Here is a 20,266-nt window from a genome sequence, read left to right on the forward strand (position 1 = left end):
ATTTAAAAAAGTCCCACTGTAGCTAACATCTTTACCATTCGGCCATAAGATTTGCCACCAATGCTCCGTATAGGACACATCACTGCACTCTATACTCCTCTGTAAACTGGTCATCTCTGTATACCCGTCGCAAGACCCACTGGTTGATGCTTATTTATAAAATCCTCTTAGGCCTCACTCCCCCTGTCTGAGATACCTACTGCAGCCCTCATCCTCCACATACAACACCCGTTCTACCAGCCTCTTTCTGTTAAAGGTCCCCAAAGCACACACATCCCTGGGTCGCTCCTCTTTTCAGTTCGCTGTAGCTAGTGACTGGAACGAGCTGCAAAAAAACACTAAAACTGGATCTATTCATTCAAAGACTCAATCATGGACAGACACTCTTACTGACAGTTGTGGCTGCTTCGCCTGATGTATTGTTGTCTCTACCTTCTTGCCCTTTGTGCTTTTGTCTTTGCCCAATAATGTTTGTACCATGTTTTGTGCTGCTACCATGTTTTGCTGCTGCCATGTTGTTTTGCTACTATGCTGTGTTGTCATGTGTTGCTGCCATGCTATGTTGTTGTCTTAGGTCTCTCTTTATGTAGTGTTGTGGTGTCTCTGTTGTCGTGATGTGTATTTTGTCCTATATTTTTACAGTATTTTAATTTTTTTATCCCAGTCCTCGTCCCCGCAGGAGGCCTTTTGCCTTTTGGTAGGCCGTCATTGAAAATAAGAATTTGTTCTTAACTGACTTGCCTAGTTAAATAAAGGTTAAATTAAAAAATAAAACTTGTGTAGCCTACCTGGGCCTGGCAAACAGATTTCTTAAGTTTATTGTTGTAGCCTTGTGTTATTATTTGCTATTGTTAATGGCCATGTTTAGTTAAGTAAATTGGATTTATCAAAGCTCTATCGTAATTACCGATCAGTTGTTAGAACCCATTAGATTAACAGTAACAGTCAGTCAGATTAGGCTACAGGTTAAAAAAACTACAAAAACACTGGCAGTTGTTGACAGGAATATTCAGTTCACATACATATTATTAATATTTAATTCAGTGATTGATATTACGACCCTTTCCTCAGTAGCCTTTTCCAGCAGCCTATTGGGAAACAAACACTTCTTACCTCAAAATCGCCTTGATATTCACGTTGAATAAATTAGTCTGTCAATTTGAACTAAACCAACTGCTAAATCATTCAGTCTACATCTTGCTTTGGCTACTGTAGGCTATCTGAAATTAGATGTAGTCCTATCAGGGGCTATAGGCTACCTGCAACTAGCTAAGCAAAACATGGCAAATTACAATCATAAACCCAGATTTTAGTCTGTAGCCTATACCTATTGAAATGACAAGTCAATCTCGCAAATGGACCATTTATAACTGTGTGTAGTCTTAACATCTCAAATCAAATCAAATTTGGTCACATACACGTGTTTAGCAGATGTTCTTGCGGGTGTAGTGAAATGCTTGTGCTTCTAGTTCTGACAGTGCAGCAATATCTAACAAGTAATATCTAAGAATTTGACAACAAATACGTAATACACACAAATCTAAGTAAAGGAATGGAATTAAGAATATGTGAATACATGGACGAGCAATGTCAGAGCGGCATACTAAATACAGTAGATAGTATAGAATACAGTATATACATATGAGATGAGTCATGCAAAATATGTAAACATTATTAAAGTGGCATTATTAAAGTGACTAGTGTTCCATTTATTAAAGTGGCCAATGATTTCAAGTCTGTGTATGTAGGCAGTAGCCTCTCTGTGCTAGTGATGGCTATTTAACAGTCAGATGGCCTTGAGATAGAAGCTGTTTTTCAATCCCTTGGTCCCAGCTTTGATGCACCTGTACTGACCTCGCCTTCTGGATGATAGTGGGGTGAACAGGCAGTGGCTCGGGTGGTTGTTGTCCTTGATGATCTTTTTGGCCTTCCTGTCACATCGGGTGCTGTAGGTGTCCTGGAGGGCAGGCAGTTTGCCCCCGGTGGTGCGTTGTGCAGACCGCACCACCCTCTGGAGAGCCCTGCAGTTGTGGGCGGTACAGTTGCCATACCAGGCGTTGATGCAGCCCGACAGGATGCTCTCAATTGTGCATCTGTAAAAGTTTGTGAGGGTTTTAGGTGACAAGCCAAATTTCTTCAGCCTCCTGATGTTTAAGAGGCGCTGTTGCACCGCCTTCACCACACTGTCTGTTTGGGTGGACCATTTCAGTTTGTCAGTGATATATATGCAGAGGAACTTAAAACTTTCCACCTTCTCCACTGCTGTCCCGTCGATGTGGATAGGGGGGTGCTCCCTCTGCTGTTTCCTGAAGTCCACGATCATCTCCTTTGTTTTGTTGATGTTGAGTGAGAGGTTATTTTCCTGACACCACACTCAGAGCCCTCACCTCCTCCCTGTAGGCTGTCTCGTCATTGTTGGTAATCAAGCCCACTACTGTTATGTCGTCTGCAAACTTGATGATTGAGTTGGAGGCGTGCATGGCCATGCAGTCATGGGTGAACAGGGAGTACAGGAGGGGACAGAGCATGCACCCTTGTGGGGCCCCGGTGTTGAGGATCAGCGTAGTGGAGGTGTTGTTTCCTACCTTCCCCACCATGGGTGCGGCCCGCCAGGAAGTCCAGGACCCAATTGCACAGGGCGGGGTTCAGACCCAGGGCCTTGAGCTGAATGATGAGCTTGGAGGGTACTATGGTGTTGAATGCTGAGCTATAGTCAATGTCTGCCACCTACTACCATACCCCGTTCAAAGGCACTTAAATCTTTTGTCTTGCCCATTCACCCTCTGAATGGCACACAGACACAATCAATGTCTCAATTGTCTCAAGGCTTAAAAATCCTTCTTTAACCTGTCTCCTTCCCTTCATCTACACTGATTGAAGTGGATTTAACAAGTGAAATCAATAAGGGATCATAGCTTCAACTTGGATTCACCTGGTCAGTCTATGTCATGGAAAGAGCAGGTGTTCTTAATATTTTGTATTTCACCAGAGACAGCATCCCAGCCAGGCAAACAGCGCTCATCTGTCTTAGTATCTGTAACCCATGTAGCTGATGCTGTCTTGAGAAAAATATGATGGTATGTCATAACCTTTTTGTCCAGACAGTATCAGATATGGGCTACAGATACTAAGACAGAGAGGCGCTGTTTCTGTCACTCGGATGCTTTCTCCGGTGACATTGATGAGTCTTGCTCTGTCGTTCTGGTACATACTTTTTATTAAATTTTTTATTTTTTTATTTCACCTTTATTTAACCGTTAAGCTAGTCGAGAACAAGTTCTCATTTACAACTGCGACCTGGCCAAGATAAAGCAAAGCAGTGCGACACAAACAACAACACCGAGTTACACATGGAATAAACAAGCGTACAGTCAATAACACAATAGAAAAAAAAGAACGTCTATATACAGTGTGTGCAAATGGCGTGAGGAGGTATGGCAATAAATAGGCCATAGTAATTACAATTTAGCAGATTAACACTGGAGTGATAGATGAGCAGATGATGATGTGCAAGTAGTGATACTGGTGTGCAAAAGAGCAGAAAAGTAAATAAAAACAATATGGGGATGCGGTAGGTAGATTGGGTGGGCTATTTACAGATGGACTATGTACAGCTGCAGCGATCGGTTAGCTGCTCAGATAGCTGATGTTTAAAGTTAGTGAGGGAAATATAAGTCTCCAGCTTCAGCGATTTTTGCAATTCGTTCCAGTCATTGGCAGCAGAGAACTGTAAGGAAAGGCTGCCAAACGAGGTGTTGGCTTTGGGGATGACCAGTGAGATATACCTGCTGGGGCGCGTGCTACAGGTGGGTGTTGTTATTGTGACCAGTGAGCTGAGATAAGGTGGCCAGGCAAACTTTAGTCTGAGCCTGCCAGCATTGAAGTCCTTTGTGGTGATGAGGGGCACGAGGGGTATTGTACAAAACAACTAATCAGCGATTGGATCATCTCTAACCAATCAGAGTATCAAAGCCAATGACGAATTTTCTAACTGCCACTTTACCAGTGTGTGTTCTGACTCTAGGTCAAACCATCGGTTTCTGGACCAATCAGACGGCCACAAATGTGTTCGCATTCAGTGAATTTGGTCTGAAAGGGGGGAAGTGAACTTTACATTGAAAGTCAACACATGATGAGTGAACACTATTCTAGGGCACTAGATTCTCTATTTTACGGCACTGTCTGATCTATCTCGAGAGAACGAAGTGAAATAGAACACATTATAATTTCCATCTGAGCACTACCAGGACGACAGGTGGCGGTAATGGGATTTAGATGTGAGACACTGTACTTCCGTCCAACTCGAAAGAAGAAGAATATGGACCAATCAAAACAACTTACAATCGTGCACGAAAGTTGAGGCGGATATGGACATCACGTCGTTGAATCCTGTTTACGGTCCGATTCTTGAAAACAACACAATTTCTACAAGGTTATGTAATAAAGTATGCACGGAACGCGTTTGGAGAACAGATTTACCAAGTGTTGAGTGTTTTCTAGAATTAAATGGAAGTCAAGGCTATTTCTTTGCAGAAGGGTGACGTTAGTCAGCTAGATAGATAACAGTACCAGCCAGAGCTAGAAGGAACTAGCTAACGGTAGCTTGTAAAGTCAAGCACGTTTTATAAAAACGATTTGCTAACCTGGTTGGCTTTCACGTTTATAGATACAAGTGAGCCTATTTGGTTGTAGACCTAACTTGGCTGACGTTAGCTATAGCCTACAGTACAGTACAGATTACTATTTAAAACAAATTATTTAATATCTACTTTCCCCTGTGCTACTTACAACTGGGGTTAAGGAGTTTGCTTAGCTGGTAATTCGATCTAGAATCTGTGGTCTTTAAATAGGATCCATTGAGACATATTCACAATTTACCTCTAGCTACCTATTGTACTTAAGCTCAGTGAATCTTACGTTTTTGGCACACTTGGAAATGTTTTCGGGCTACTTCCTGTACTTCTCTTTTCCTTTAAGCGTAACACTAGTCAGTGATTGGCTTTGTTGTGAGATGAATGTATTAGATGTACAGCTAGATGAGATGAAGGTCTTTTCCCATGGTCTTTACCCCAGGTAGGCCGACAACTAGATCACCCATATGCAACAGATCCTAATGAACCTCAAAGGCAGACGCCAGGTGGGTTAGAAACAGCAGTAGTAAGTGAATGGGAGATTACCACAGAATCAACAAATGAACCAAATTTCACAGTGACACAAAATGTAAATGACCCACACTGCCCTGTTTCCTCACCTACATTGAAAAAAGAAAGTCACATCAAGGTGAAAGATGTTCTAACCAGTGGTGTTCAGGGCAGGGAAATTGTAGATGCTGTTCATCTGCCGAACATAACCCTGGATTACAGAATGAACATCAAACAACGGCTGTTAACTTTGATCAAATTGCAGCCATTTTACAATCACATGGAGAGGGTGGGAACATTAGTGGTTCAAAAAGGCCAAATACTCAATGCATGCACTCAGTCAAAGAAACTGCTTAGTGGTATACCTCTACTACAAGCATTGAACATAGGAGGAAAACAGTTCTTCATCCTATCAAATCCACCAAGTAGTCTCTCTGTAGAAGGGAAAACCAACCCATCCACACAGGGTTGTAGCCAATCTCAAACAGTGTTGCCAACCAATTGACAATTGTCAGACGGAAGTTTTCTTCCAAGCCAAAGTACTGCCATCCTCCCTCTGCTAACCAGCCCTACTGCAGCGACCACCTTGGCTTCTGTGCAGCAGCAATATGTCATTCTGCCACCCAATTGTAAAACATTGAACAATCCTCCAGCTCAAAGTGAAAAGCGTATGCCACCCGTCAAGAAACTGTCCTGTGAGTCACATAAAGTTTAGGGATCCATACCCCAACTGCATGAAAATAGGTCTAGACCTCAATGTGAGATCAGAAGAAAAACTTTACTTGAAGTTTCTGACTAACGGTGTTATGTTTGAGATTCATAACTTTGCCAACAAGGTAACAACTGCTTTTCAGTATGTTGTGTTTGATATTCTAGAACACAACTTTGATCTCGGTTTGCAAAGTGAGCAACGCTGGAAATTTGTCCGTGCTGCGAGATTAAAGCGAATCAAGAAGAAATATAACAATAAAAATGACACAGTTGAAGTGTTCACACTACCTGATCTTCAGAAGAAAGCGAAATCGATTTCTGAAGCATCTTTACTTTCAAAGGCTTCCCAAGACAAGGACTCATCAAAGACATTGAGACAGAAACTTGCTCAACAAAAGCAATTGGAGAGAAACAAGCAAGTTAGACAAAGTAAATATCAGATGGCTAGGAAGGAAGAGAATGCCATCAAATTTCAGAAGGCTCACGAGGCCATGAACAACTTTTTAATGACTTGGTTTTATCATGACGGGCAAGTTACTCTTCAGAATGCCAGTGAAACCATTCCTAATCAGATGGATGTCACGTCGTGCTCTGTTGAAACTGCAACACTTGGCAAAGAGAAAGGACATACTGATGTCTGTTTTAAAGATGAGTCTGATCCTCATCCCATATCTTTTGGGCAAGTCAAGAAGGAACCCATTTTTAGTGAGACTGCTGTCACAAAGTGTGCAGATGAAATGGCAACACATGTCCAGAAGAATAGAGGTTCTGAGATTGACGTAAAGGTTGAGTCTGATCTAGGCCTACCTCTTCGGCATATCAAGGCAGAGACAAACTCTAAGACCGTTGCAACACTGTACACCGGTGAAAAGGCAATGTCTTGCCAGAAGAATGAGCCGAACAACATCTGTACAAAGGATGAGCCTGATTTTAACCCCAAATCTCTGCCACAGATAAAGGATGAGGAACCCTGGAATAGAACTGAAGAAACACTGTATATGGACGAAACGGCAACACCAGGCCAGACAAATGGACTCAATGTCGTCTCCATTAACAATGAGTCATACAGCACCCTGCATTTCATGGTGAAGATCAGAGGTGTGAACAATCCCATTTGGTGTCTACAATGGATAGAACCGTGAATAACCCGTACCCCTACTGCAGGAGAATAGGTCTAGACCTTGATGTGAAATCAAAACTGGGAGTAAAAAATCAACTTGATTTGCATTCACTGACAACAGGTTTAATGCTTGAAATTCATGATTTTGCCAATGAAGTATGTGCGTCATCTAAGGAGATTGTTGTTGGTGTCATTAAACACCATTTCCATCTTGACTTGGAAAACGAACAATTGCTACGCTCCGAAAATATTGGGAACAGACTAAAGCGGTTACCAAAACGGAAAGATATGAAAGAGAAACTCTTGAAGGAACCCTTCACGTTCACCAGTCCAAAAGATATGAAAGAGAAACTCTTGAAGGAACCCTTCACGTTCCCCAGTCCAAAAGCCCCGCCGGAAAACAGCCGCTACGGGAACTATGCCTAATGCATCACTTGTGTCAAAGATGGAAAGAAATCTCAGAAAGAAGGCGATTGGATGTAAAGGAAAGGAAAGAGGAAAAAACTGCCATGATGGCAAATGAGAAAAAGAAACCAGCCAAAAGGTTTCCAAAGTCTCAGGCGACTATTCAGGTTAAAGAACCCTGGTCAATGACCTCAGTCCTAGAAATACCCACAAGGGCAGGCCTGTATCCTCAGCATGCCATCTCTACAAAGCCACACAGTGGCCTGATGAAAAAGCAAAGAAAATGCAATGTCACACAGTGCGCTTATGAAAAAGCAAAGTTTAGTCAGAAAAAGGTACTTGCCGACATATACCCACAGGAGGAATCTGATCTTCACTCTGAGCTCACAGCGCAAGCCTCCGACCCAGAAAACAGCCAAGTAGACATGTTTAGGAAAATGATCCTGGATGTAGTCATGAGGGATGAAGTGGACCAGAGGAAGATCTTTACCAAACTGATTATATGTGTTGGTGACCCGGCTGCCCCAGAGAGGAAATTCAAGCAAATCTTAACTGAATACAGATCAGAGATTTTGCCACACATGGTTGAGCAATATCATGCCTATACTTATGCTGAAAAGGTAATGCTGTCCCTTGTGAATGAGCTGTTCTGTGGCTTACATTTGATTGACGGCTTAGCTCACCAGGCAAAAACAACTCTTCTACTGTGGGAAAAGCAGATTTTTGGAGATAAGGAAGCTGGTGGCTCCCCTAGCTTTGGGATAACAGAATTGGAGTCTGGAACAGTGCACTTGGTGAGATCTGTGTGTGATGCTGTCCAAGCCAAAGGGTGTGCAAAGGATGACAGGTTTGTGAAATGCTAAACCTTTTTGACCACCAAAGGAGAATTTGACGAGGTTCCTTTGGTTTCATTCAGAGGAAATAGACTTGACACACTCTGTCATAATGCTGCAGGGGTGTACAGCATCCATGATGATTTGGTGGAGTTTACCAGTGATTACATAGTGGACAGGAGTTTTGTCAAAGGAGTTGCTGCTGATTTGGAGCTTCCACAGTTCAAGGCTGGATTCAGAGCTCTGGGTCTGACTTTTAAGATAATCATTGATCCTCTCTGGAGAGCCTTGACCTCGAAGGGCAACATATTGAAAATGGAAGCACGATATCAAACCCTTGTTACCAAACTCAAGGAGTGGCAGGAGGATGGGAGACAGATTGTTGAGGGAAATGCGTGCTTGTTTGATGACATTGAGGTGCCCGAGGACCTTGTGTTTGACAGGCTTACCATGTGGACAGACACAGACTTTTATGAGTTGACAGTTCAGATCGTTGAATTGCTACTTGCTAGTTGTCTGAGGGTATGTGGCAAGATGCTGTCTAGTAATCCTGATCATTGCAGGTATGTTCTGCCAACAGATGAGCTGAGAGCCAAGCTGAGGTCAATGCCAAAGAAAGATGCCAGCCTACAGAGAGATGTTGGCCTGTTGGAGCATCTACAAAGGGCTAAATCGGGAGTCATTGGCATCACACTGGAGGCCGTGGTCATGTTCAAGAGGAGTCGCACCTGGGATTGGCTTCAGTCTTTGGACAGAGGAAAAAGAATGTCAGTGCTGAAAGCACTTCAGCAGGCAGTTAAGAAAGAAAAAGTGTTGGCAACGGAGCGCTCAAGTCTCCTGAATGTGAAAGGCAACCGCACGAAAGCAGTTGTGAAGCCTGGACATGCTGCCACTGAGAAACAACAGAAAACTGCTGAACAGAACATTGAGGGAATGACAATGAAGTCAGAGGAGAGGGATTCAAGGCTTGCGAGTGAAGTAGCCAGACCTCAACATTCACCACTACAGGGTAAAAGCACAATGACAGAGAAGTCTGAGGAGATGGAGAGGGAAGTAGCCAGACCTCAACAATCAGCCCTACGGGGTGAAGTGAGTCCTGGGGCCTGTTGCACAAAAGTAGAATTAAGACATCCGGGATAAATGACTCAGCTGAGCTCAATGAAGCCAAAACATGTGCGTCCAGGCTTAATTGGTTGCACAAAGACCAAGCCAGGATGAGCAGACACGGATTCATTAAGCCAGGTGAAACCAATCCTGGATAGGTGCGCGCTCACGGCTCACTCAAATAGACCCCGCCACAGATCACAGATTAACTGATTTACCATGGCAACTAGAGCCGCGTACTTTTCCCCGTCGGAAGCACAAATCCTCATGGAGGCATACGAGGAGGTAAAAGATATAATTACGAAGAAAGGCAACACCGCCACAGTGATAAAGCAAAGAGAAAAAGCGTGGCAAAGTATTGCAGACCGCCTGAATGCGTAAGTAGTGCACAATTACACACTCACCGCTCCGCTGAAACATCACAATTACAATTCAAATATTTAATTCACATCTCCAAAAATGCAGTTGTACTGTAATTATGAAACGGTTAAATTTTTAATTGAAATGCACTGCAGATATGAGTGAAATTGTGTAAAGTAACTCCATCACACTGTATAAAGCTATGATAAATTTTTTGATATTTTTACTGAAAACAAGACAAAAATACCAAGTAATTTTTTGCAGTGTGACTCCATTAAATGTGTGTGTGTGTGTGTGTGTGTGTGTGTGTGTGTAGATTAAACATGAACGGGCCAAAACGGACATGGCAGCAGGTCAAAATCAAATACAAGAACATTCTGCAGAATGGTATGGTCCCTGACTAATATTTAACAAAGCACAAGCATATATTGTACCCAGAAGGTGCCTGCTCACACATTGTCTGTACTGTTTTAGCAGTGAAAAAGAATACCCACAGACAAGGCACGGGTGGTGGGTCACCAAAGGCTGACCTTACCCCAGCAGAGGACATGGCCTTGGAGCTAAATAAAGGCAGGCCCGTCTTAGAGGGGATCCCTGGGGGGAAAGAGACGAGCATAGGTTCCTCCCAAGATGCCACCCGCTTCATTCAAGGTATGTCCTTCCATCTCTACATGGGATACAACCACATTCATATTGAATCAATTTGGACTGTCTGACTTTGGTTTACCTATTGCCTTGCAGTGTCTGGCAGCACTGTGTTCCTGTTAGAGCCACCAGCACAAGCACCAGACGATGCTGATCCAGTGAGTACTCCATCAAAGGCATACTGTAGGCCTGGCATGTCTTGTCTACTAGCTTCAATATGAATCCGATTAAATGTGATAGGGTGAAGGCCCCAGTGCAGCAGCAACAGCACATGATGGAGACGATGATGAGGAGGAGACCATCTCTCTGGATTCCAGAAGGCATGAGGTATCATGTTAAGACTGTGAAAGTACTATTTACTCTACAATGGTGAGGAGTCCTCATCAAAATCAAAAAATCTAATTTCTTTTACAGGACCCAGATGCTATACAGTGGGAAAACCAGCCTGGCAACATAGTGCGTATTAATAAAAGGACACCACATCCTGCCAAATTCCAGCTGCGCTAATTGTATTGTGTTCACAGAGCTCACAAGCTATCAGAAAGTTGTATGGCAACCACCTCCGGCGCCAAATAGAACTGGCAGACATAGACATTCAGTACAAGAAGAAAAAGATGGAAAATCTTGCACTGGAGTCCGAAATAAAAAAGAGGACAATTAGGAAACTGGACCTTGAAATAAAAAAACTTGAGAGGGAGGTGAGATATGCCTTCAATGTACACTGTATGCTAACTGTAACACAAATGTATTATTCATTATTTTTCTTTCCTCCCCCAGCTCCAAGAAGATGACACAGCTCAAAATAAAAATTAGGTATATTCTCGTAAAGTCAAGTGAGCCATGACATATGAGCTCTTATTGTGAGCACACAGGACGGTGGCATCTTTCTAAGGTTTTTTTTATTTTCCCAGCAATCAGTACAACCAAGTCATCGTTATAAGGCATCGCCCTCTTTTGCCCACCCCCCCAGCACCAGGTGTGGCCACTAGCCTATATGAAGGCCCAAAATTGTGTGTTCCTTTCTGCTCTGACAATGGCATGCCCATTCGTGCGAGATGTGGTGGATGAAGAAGCACTTGTGCTGAGGAGAGCCTTCAGGCGAGAAAGGGTCTTCAGGGACCGGTTGGACCCACTGGCCTTCCCTGATGACCATCTATATGAAAGATACAGGTTTTCTGCAGATGGCATCAGGTATCTATGCAGACTACTGGGTCCCAGGATTAAGCACCGCACTGCACGGAGCCATGCACTGAGTGTGGAGCAAATGGTTTGTGTGGCCTTGCGCTTTTTTGCTAGTGGAGCCTTCCTGTACTCAGTGGGGGATGCAGAACAGCTGAACAAGGCCACAATTTGCCGCACAATAAGGAGTGTGTGTCTGGCTATCAAAGCATTAGCAGATGTCTTCATCTCCTTCCCTGGCCACAGAAGACTCTGTGACATCAAAGAGGAGTTCTATAGGATTGCAGGTAAGAGGATCTACAAATTACAGGACAACTGTTAACACATAGTAGGATACTCATTACCTTGTGTGACAGGTTTCCCCAATGTCATTGGTGCAGTGGACTGCACACACATAAGGATAAAAGCCCCCTCAGGTGCCCATGAGGCCGATTTTGTGAATAGGAAATCCTTTCACAGCATTAATGTTCAGGTGAACATAACTTTTTGATATTGTCCATTGACGAACACTCTGCATTGCCAGTGATGTGCATTGATTGGTGTAATATTCCTCATCTTATGATTTCAGATGGTCTGCAATGCTGACTGTGTGATCAGCAATGTTGTGGCAAAATGGCCTGGCTCAGTCCATGACTCCAGAATCTTTCGGGCCTCTGAAATCTATCAGTGCCTATCACAAGGTAAGCCACACAACCCCTATTTATAACCATCATGGCTGTGTCAAGAATATCACTGTGTTTATGAGGTAGTAATGATGAGATTTTGTGTTGACAGGTGAATTCTCTGGTGTGTTGCTGGGAGACAGGGGGTATGGCTGCCAGCCTTTTCTCCTGACACCTTTCACAGACCCCCAGGAAGCACAGCAGGCCTACAACCATGCCCATGCCAGGACCAGGGCCAGAGTTGAAATGACCTTTGGCCTCCTGAAGGCACGCTTTCACTGCCTTCACAAATTAAGGGTCAGCCCTGTTAGGGCATGTGATATTACTGTGGCTTGTGCTGTCCTCCACAATGTGGCCTGCCTGAGGAAGGAGAGGGCCCCCAGAGTGCCACCAGCCATGGACTGGGACAATCCGGCAATCTTCCCTGATGACGACAGTGGTCGGCTGCTGAGGGACCAATATGTGTTGAATTATTTTAGTTAGTATGTGTGCTTTCAATTTTGGTTAAATATGTCCTGCGGTGGCAGAGGAATTTGGTTTTTTTTGGGTTCGTTTTTTGACGAATTTGGCCTCTTATGATGTTTGTGCGGTATACTGTGTGTAATACAAGGCTGCAGGGAGGCTACTGCATCCATTCATTTGTCTGTTCAGTTGATGTGTATGGATTTGTCCTGCATTTATTTTAGTGTGCAGACATGCAGGGTGTGTTATATACAGACCTTTGAATGTGTATGTATCATTTTGTATAATATGCTTGGATTCTGTGCTTTCCATCTTGTAGAGTCACTGTGACTTCAGTTTCGAAAGGAGCTGATGGTTTACCTGCTTTGTTTTGTCCTTATTCAATAAAGGAACATAATGTTACACATTGTGTTTTTATATTCATATGGAATGTGTATTTGTTTATATGACAGAGTACTAGGGCCACACTGAAGATAAAGTCATAAATTTATGAGGCTGGTTCTTTCTGCAGAAAAGCTACATATTGTTTTTACAGTTTTGATACTTATGACAATGTGATACTTAATATTCTGGCACATCAGCATGTCTTTGTTTATGAAACCATACTGAAGTACAATTTCACCAAATGCCCCACATCTGTCATTTTAACAACTGTCCTCCTTTAAAACAACTGGTTACAATATTATGACTTGTGTTTTTTTCCCCTCTGTGGCCCTAATATTCTATCATTTTATATATAGCCTTATAGTCTATGGGAAACTGTAAATTATCTAATGATAGCAACATCATCTAAAAATCATTTTTTATCCAAAATCATTGAAATTAATGATCACAAACGTTTAAATAATAACAGTGGGTCTAGTTATATGTGATAACAATGTATAGTGAGCAGTGAAATAACTATTGGTTTCCATTTGTGGTGACTGCTGACTGACATTAGGGATGAGATTAAATAGATCCTGGAATTTAGCCTGGTCTGGAGCAGGCTAGCTCCACAGAATAAATCTCCATGGTAATTTATACCATAACATATCCTCCTGCCCCCTATCCATCTTTAGTGCAACCGGATTACGGATCAATTGAGCCAGGATCACCAAGATATCCTGGCTTAATCCCTTATCCTAGTTTTGTGCAACAGGCCCCTGCTGAAAAGACTTGTTGTAGATAAACAGAAAGCAATGGAGCATGAACAACACCATCCAGGTGGACACTACACCATGGTGACACATGATTTGATCAGAGAGCTAGAGAAGTGTGGTGGTTTGTGGGAGAAAGAGGATGATATGGATGAACAGTTGGCCTTATTAGATAAACATGATAGGTATTCTGCAGTTATCTGCCAACTTCAGTTCCGGAAATATGTACTTTGTATGAAAAATGAGAACGGGCTTCTCAACGATTCAGTTGCCGGCATAAAACATAGCTTCGAAGAACTTGTGACAAATTTGAGATCATTTATCTCAAAAAACAACACCTCTGAAGAAGTCAAAGCCCCCTGTCTGAAACGAAAAGCAGACACAACTGAGACATTTCCCGACAAACCACCCAAAAAGATGGTGAAGTGGCTGAGAATGTTGTGGGCAGGGTTTCAAAGTGAGCCACAGGTGTGGTTAGGGATGCAGAGCCAATGAAGAGCTACTCACCCAGAAAACAAAAACGTTGCCTACCTGCTGAAGTTACTGTTCAGGTGGATTAACGTGAAAAAGGGCGGGAGATCCTCTAGAAAAGTAGCCCTCACAAAGCCAGTACACATCCAGTAATGTAGAGAACAGAGAAAAACAAGATTTTAGTGAAACTAAGACCACAGATCTAATTGTATTATGACCAGGTCTACTAAATGGGGGAAAAAGGTTGTTTAGTCTGACAAAAATACCATTTCAGTTTGACATACTAGGCTTAAGTTTTCATCAGTGTTGAAAACAGAAATCTTTAGAATCTTCTAGACAGATTTATCAGTTAAAGTACAAAAGGGAAAATAAATAAGCATAAATATTGGTTTGTATTTACAATGGTGTTTGTTCTTCACTGGTTGACCTGGCCTGGTCTCTCTCTCTCTCTCTCTCTCTCTGTGTCTCTCTCTCTGTCTCTCTCTCTCTGTCTCTCTCTCTGTGTCTCTCTCTCTCCGTGTCTCTCTCTCTGTGTCTCTCTCTCTCCGTGTCTCTCTCTCTGTGTCTCTCTCTCTGTGTCTCTATTTCTAATTGTTCATATGTCTTTGATCTAAGTTATTGTACTAACAAAATAAATGTTCTCACAGGTAGTTGGATGAATGCACCATCTCTACAACCCATGGATCCAGGCCAGGGGCAGTAGATACCACCATCTCTGCAACCCATGGATCCAGGCCAGGGGCAGTAGATACCACCATCTCTACAACCCATGGATCCAGGCCAGGGGCAGTAGATACCACCATCTCTACAACCCATGGATCCAGGCCAGGGGCAGTAGATACCACCATCTCTACAACCCATGGATCCAGGCCAGGGGCAGTAGATACCACCATCTCTACAACCCATGGATCCAGGCCAGGGGCAGTAGATACCACCATCTCTACAACCCATGGATCCAGGACAGGGGCAGTAGATACCACCGCCTTTCAAACACCGGGGATGACATATCTGCAGGTTAGTCGCTGTCATTGTCATAGCTTGTACTGTAGTGTACCAACGGCTCATTTCTACCACAACAGAATGACGACTGAGATTCCAACACGCAGGGTTTCAATGCTCTTGGACAACAGAAAAGCATAGACCATTGAGACATGATGATGGTGTCTAAGATGTATTGTGTGCTCTCTCTGACGTTGAACCAGAAGTGCACCATGTGTTACTCATTCTGGTTAGTGTTGTATTGTGTGCTCTCTCTGACGTTGAACCAGAAGTGCACCACGTGTTGCTCATTCTGGTTAGTGTTGCATGATTAAGCTATTCACACACGGAAATACCATCCTTTTTTAAGCCTGTGTGACGGTCTCCTCTCGGTGTAGCGATCACTGTCTGTCTTGAACTTTGTGTTGATTATTATCTAGCATGATTATGGAGCTAGCTGCTGTCTTAACAGCACAAAAAACACTCTATTACAACTGACTGTTCATTTTTATTCTCAGGTTTCTCTCCTCGGTCTGTATCCAGAGAGTCCCTCATCTTTGGGCCAGGATAAGGATCTTAGACCTTGTCCTTGGTGTGGTTTTGGACCAACTCTGTTTCTGTAAAGAAGACACCTTGTCTGCATCATCACATGGCCAACTGACAGCCAACGGACTGCCTCTGGCCTCCATGCCTGTGTTTCTGTCTGCTTAGAGGACTGACTGACTGTTCTGAGACCTGACTGCCTCTGGCCTCCATGTCTGTGTCTGTCTGCTTAGAGGACTGACTGACTGACTGTTCTGAGACCTGTTGTTCCACATTCCACTGACTCATTCCACAGCAGAACCACGGATGATTAGGATGTTACAGGACAAAGAGAGACTGATCTGTTAGTAGAGACTACAACACCCACAAAGTAGACACTACAGCACCCACAAAGCATTGCAGCTTCCCTTACTGACAGTTGTAGGCCTACTTGCACTGCCTACTTTTACTACTGTCTACCTCAAGGTCATTTTTTTCTGTGAGTTAATGTTCTGTAAATACTCCCAGGTTTGGTGTTTCAGATGTTTATGGTCTATGTTACCAGTTTTACTCTGTGTGCATTTGGGGTTTTTGTTCTCCAGGAAATTGCAGCTTGTGGAAAATATCACACAATTTACTGCTGACAAATTTGACATTTATATTTTTCTTTTCTGTTGATACATGTTCTGTTTCTGGATAATAAAGTATACTTTGAATATCATATTTATGGATTCTCATTGGTTATAGAAAATAACGACGTTCAATATTCGTTTTCCCACTGTAGTCCCTTAAATGGCCACATGGGGTCATCATTGTGCTAACTTGAGTTCAAAGAAGTGTGTGCGTTTTCTAAGAGCTAGACAGAGAGTGAAGGAACACACATTACCACCAACACAACTAGAAAATCAACTGCTTCTCATTATTCACTACTTATAATTCACATATGAGTGAAGCTGTGTACATATAGTTTAGTTTCAGCCCTTATTGTCTCTTCTGTACAGCATTTTGCTACACCCACAGTAACGTGTATGCGACCAATACAATTTGATCCCTTGGCCAGTCCAACTGACACACAGTGATTAAGGAAAGGGAGTCATTCAATAAAAACATGAAGAGGGATTTGTGTATTACCGTTTTAAAACTACAGTGGTGGAAAAACTACTGAATCGTCATACTTGAGTAAAAGTAAAGATACCTTCATAGAAAATGACTCAAGTAACCGGTACAATACTACTTGAGTAAAAGTAAAGATACCTTCATTGAAAATGACTCAAGTAACCAGTACAATACTACTTGAGTAAAAGTAAAGATACCTTCATAGAAAATGACTCAAGTAACCGGTACAATACTACTTGAGTAAGAGTAAATGCTATACATTTTTACAGACAGATAAGGGCACACTCCCACACTCACATAATTTACAAACGCAGTATTTGTGTTTAGTGAGTCCGCCAGGTCAGAGGCAGTAGGGATGATTGATAGGTGCGTATACGGACCATATTGCTGTCCTGCCTGAGCATTCGAAATGTAACAAGTACTTTTGGGTGTCAGGGAAAATGTATGGGAGTAAAAAGTACATTATTTTCTTTAGGAATGTAGTGAAGTAAAAGTATAAGTTCTCAAAAATATAAATAGTAAAGTGAAGTACTGACACAGCAAAAAACGACTTAAATAGTACTTAAAAGTATTTTTACTTATGCATGGTCAGCATGATGAAAAGTGACATGAATTCTATATTAAAATCTTTTTTCTTAATGGTTTGAGTTTTCATAAACCTGGGAACATAAAATAGTGGACTGCTGTTCCTTTCCACACATTACATGTTTGCATGCGTGCACCTGTATGAATATACAGGGCCTTCAGAAAGTTTTCACACCCCTTGACCTTTTCCACATTTTGTTGTGTTACAAAGTGGGATTAAAATTGATTTAATTGTCATTTTTTGTCAACGATCTACACAAAATATATAATATATACGATGTACACAACATATATAATATATGCGATCTACACAAATCTTACATTTCTAGAAAAATATATACAAATAAAACACTAATATCTTGATTACATAAGTATTCAACCCCCTGAATCAATACATGTTAGAATCACCTTTGACAGCGATTACAACTGTGAGTCTTTCTGCGTCTCTAAGAGCTTTTCACACCTTGATTGTACAATATTTGCAAATTATTCTTTAAACAATTCTTCAAGCTCTGTAAAGTTGGTTGTTGATCATTGCTGGACAGCCATTTTCAAGTCTTGCCATAGATGTTCGAGCAGACTGAAGTCAAAACTGTAACTATGCCACTCAGGAGCATTGATGTTGTCTTGGTTATTAACACCAGTAAGAAACTCGTTAGAAACTCCAGTTAGACATTTTACACATTTTGTTGTGTTACAGTCTGAATTTAACATGTATAAAATGTAGATTTTTTGGTCACACAAAATACCCAATAATGTCAAAGTGAAATTATGTTTTGATTTTGAATTTTTACAAATTAATAAAAATTGTAAAGCTGAAATTTCTTGAGTCAATAAGTATTCAATCCCTTTGTTTTGGCGAGCATAAATAAATGCACGAGTAAAAGTGTGCTTAACAAGTCACATAATAAGTTGCATAGACTCAACTGTGTTCAATATTGTTTACCATGATTTATTTGTAATGACTACCTCATCTCTGTACCCAACAACTATCTGTAAGGTCCCTCAGTCAAGCAGTTAATTTCAAACACAGACTCAACCGCATGGTGAAGTTATTAATTACACTTTGTAGTGACTGGGTGTATTGATACACCATCCAAAGATACAGGCATCCTTCCTAACTCAGTTGCCGGAGAGGAAGGAAACTGCTCAGGGATTTCCCCATAATGCCAATGGGGATTTTAAAAGAGTTACAGAGTTTAATGGCTGTGATAGGAAAAAACTGAGGATGGATCAACAATATTGTAGTTACTCCACAATACTAACCTAATTGACAGAGTGAAAAGAAGGAAGTCTGTACAGAATAAAAGGTATTCCAAAACATGCATCCTGTTTGCAACAAGGCACTAATGTAATACTGCAAAAAAATGTGGCAAAGAAATTAACTTCATGTCTTGAATACAAACTTATGTTTGGGGCAAATCCTATACAACACATTACTGAGTAGCACTCTCCATATTGTCAAGCATAATGGTAGCTGCATCATGTTATGGGCAGCCTGTGCCCGACCCACGATGCAGAAATGTCATTGTTTTGAACACCTGTGCTATCTCCTCTGGTAACTTATTTTCTTTCCCCAGAAATGCCCAGTATTGGCTATGGGGAAATAACTCACTGTCACTTCAGCAGAAATGTCATTGGGACCCCATACCAGAACATATTACAGTTTAGGGGGACGAATGGACTGATGTTAATCTAAGCAGCACAATGCTTTAACAGTGCAGCTCCCACACTCTCTGGAGATGCTGGGAGATATGAAAGTGAGAAGGCCTCGACTGATGGAAGTTAATTATGCTAATGAAACGTTTGCGTGACGTTTGGTTCCCGGTGGTGTGTGGGACTGACTGGATATTGTGGCTCTATCTAGGTGCTGTTAGGATGCTATGCTGGATGTGATACAGAACAGAGGACCCTATGCTTATATCGATGTCTACTGTCTGTGTGTCTGTATGAGATTGGGGGCCCGTATATTCTCATTACCAATAGAGTTAGATGTACTGAGCAGATATACACAGTCTATTAATCCTCCATACAAAAAAAACAAACATTCAATTTGTTTTAAGTGGTCATTAAATGCTGAAGGATCCTATGATATCTGGACCCCCACCTCACTCTAGCCCACCACTCTGATATCTGGACCCCCACCTCACTCTAGCCCACCACTATGATATCTGGACCCCCACCTCACTCTAGCCCACCACTCTATGATATCTGGACCCCCAACTCACTCTAGCCCACCACTCTGATATCTGGACCCCCAACTCACTCTAGCCCACCACTCTGATATCTGGACCCCCAACTCACTCTAGCCCACCACTCTGATATCTGGACCCCAACCTCACTCTAGCCCACCCCTCTATGATATCTGGACCCCCACCTCACTCTAGCCCACCACTCTGATATCTGGACCCCCAACTCACTCTAGCCCACCACTCTATGATATCTGGACCCCCAACTCACTCTAGCCCACCACTATGATATCTGGACCCCCACCTCACTCTAGCCCACCACTCTATGATATCTGGACCCCCACCTCACTCTAGCCCACCCCTCTATGATATCTGGACCCCCACCTCACTCTAGCCCACCCCTCTATGATATCTGGACCCCCACCTCACTCTAGCCCACCCCTCTATGATATCTGGACCCCCACCTCACTCTAGCCCACCCCTCTATGATATCTGGACCCCAACCTCACTCTAGCCCACCCCTCTATGATATCTGGACCCCCACCTCACTCTAGCCCACCACTATGATATCTGGACCCCCACCTCACTCTAGCCCACCACTCTATGATATCTGGACCCCCAACTCACTCTAGCCCACCACTCTGATA

The 20,266-nt window shown here is 42.6% G+C and overlaps 1 protein-coding gene and 1 long non-coding RNA gene across 5 annotated transcripts; both read left to right on the forward strand.

Annotated features, from left to right (window-relative positions):
- The first annotated feature begins 4,340 nt into the window (after positions 1-4,340).
- LOC139575012 (putative nuclease HARBI1) lies at positions 4,341-13,045 on the forward strand. 4 transcript variants are annotated; one of them, XM_071399894.1, is made up of 9 exons: positions 4,341-10,325; positions 10,416-10,477; positions 10,560-10,646; positions 10,734-11,017; positions 11,097-11,132; positions 11,231-11,785; positions 11,855-11,970; positions 12,067-12,178; positions 12,273-13,045. In XM_071399894.1, exons 6-9 carry the CDS (start codon positions 11,314-11,316, stop codon positions 12,641-12,643), a joined length of 1,071 nt encoding a protein of 356 aa, XP_071255995.1. In that variant the 5' UTR covers positions 4,341-10,325; positions 10,416-10,477; positions 10,560-10,646; positions 10,734-11,017; positions 11,097-11,132; positions 11,231-11,313; the 3' UTR covers positions 12,644-13,045. The 4 variants fall into 4 exon arrangements, 2 of the variants coding, with proteins under 2 accessions (XP_071255995.1, XP_071255996.1); XR_011674864.1 differs by lacking the exon at positions 11,855-11,970 and having other exon boundaries at positions 4,343-10,325; positions 10,734-10,775; positions 10,844-11,017; XM_071399895.1 differs by having other exon boundaries at positions 11,097-11,785.
- LOC139575014 (uncharacterized) lies at positions 4,351-16,450 on the forward strand. The gene is made up of 3 exons (XR_011674866.1): positions 4,351-4,432; positions 14,877-15,243; positions 15,726-16,450. It is a non-coding gene; the product is annotated as an uncharacterized lncRNA (long non-coding RNA).
- The last annotated feature ends 3,816 nt before the right edge of the window (positions 16,451-20,266 follow it).

The sequence above is a fragment of the Salvelinus alpinus genome, chromosome 5, assembly GCF_045679555.1.
Source record: "Salvelinus alpinus chromosome 5, SLU_Salpinus.1, whole genome shotgun sequence".
Classification (NCBI taxonomy): domain Eukaryota; kingdom Metazoa; phylum Chordata; class Actinopteri; order Salmoniformes; family Salmonidae; genus Salvelinus; species Salvelinus alpinus.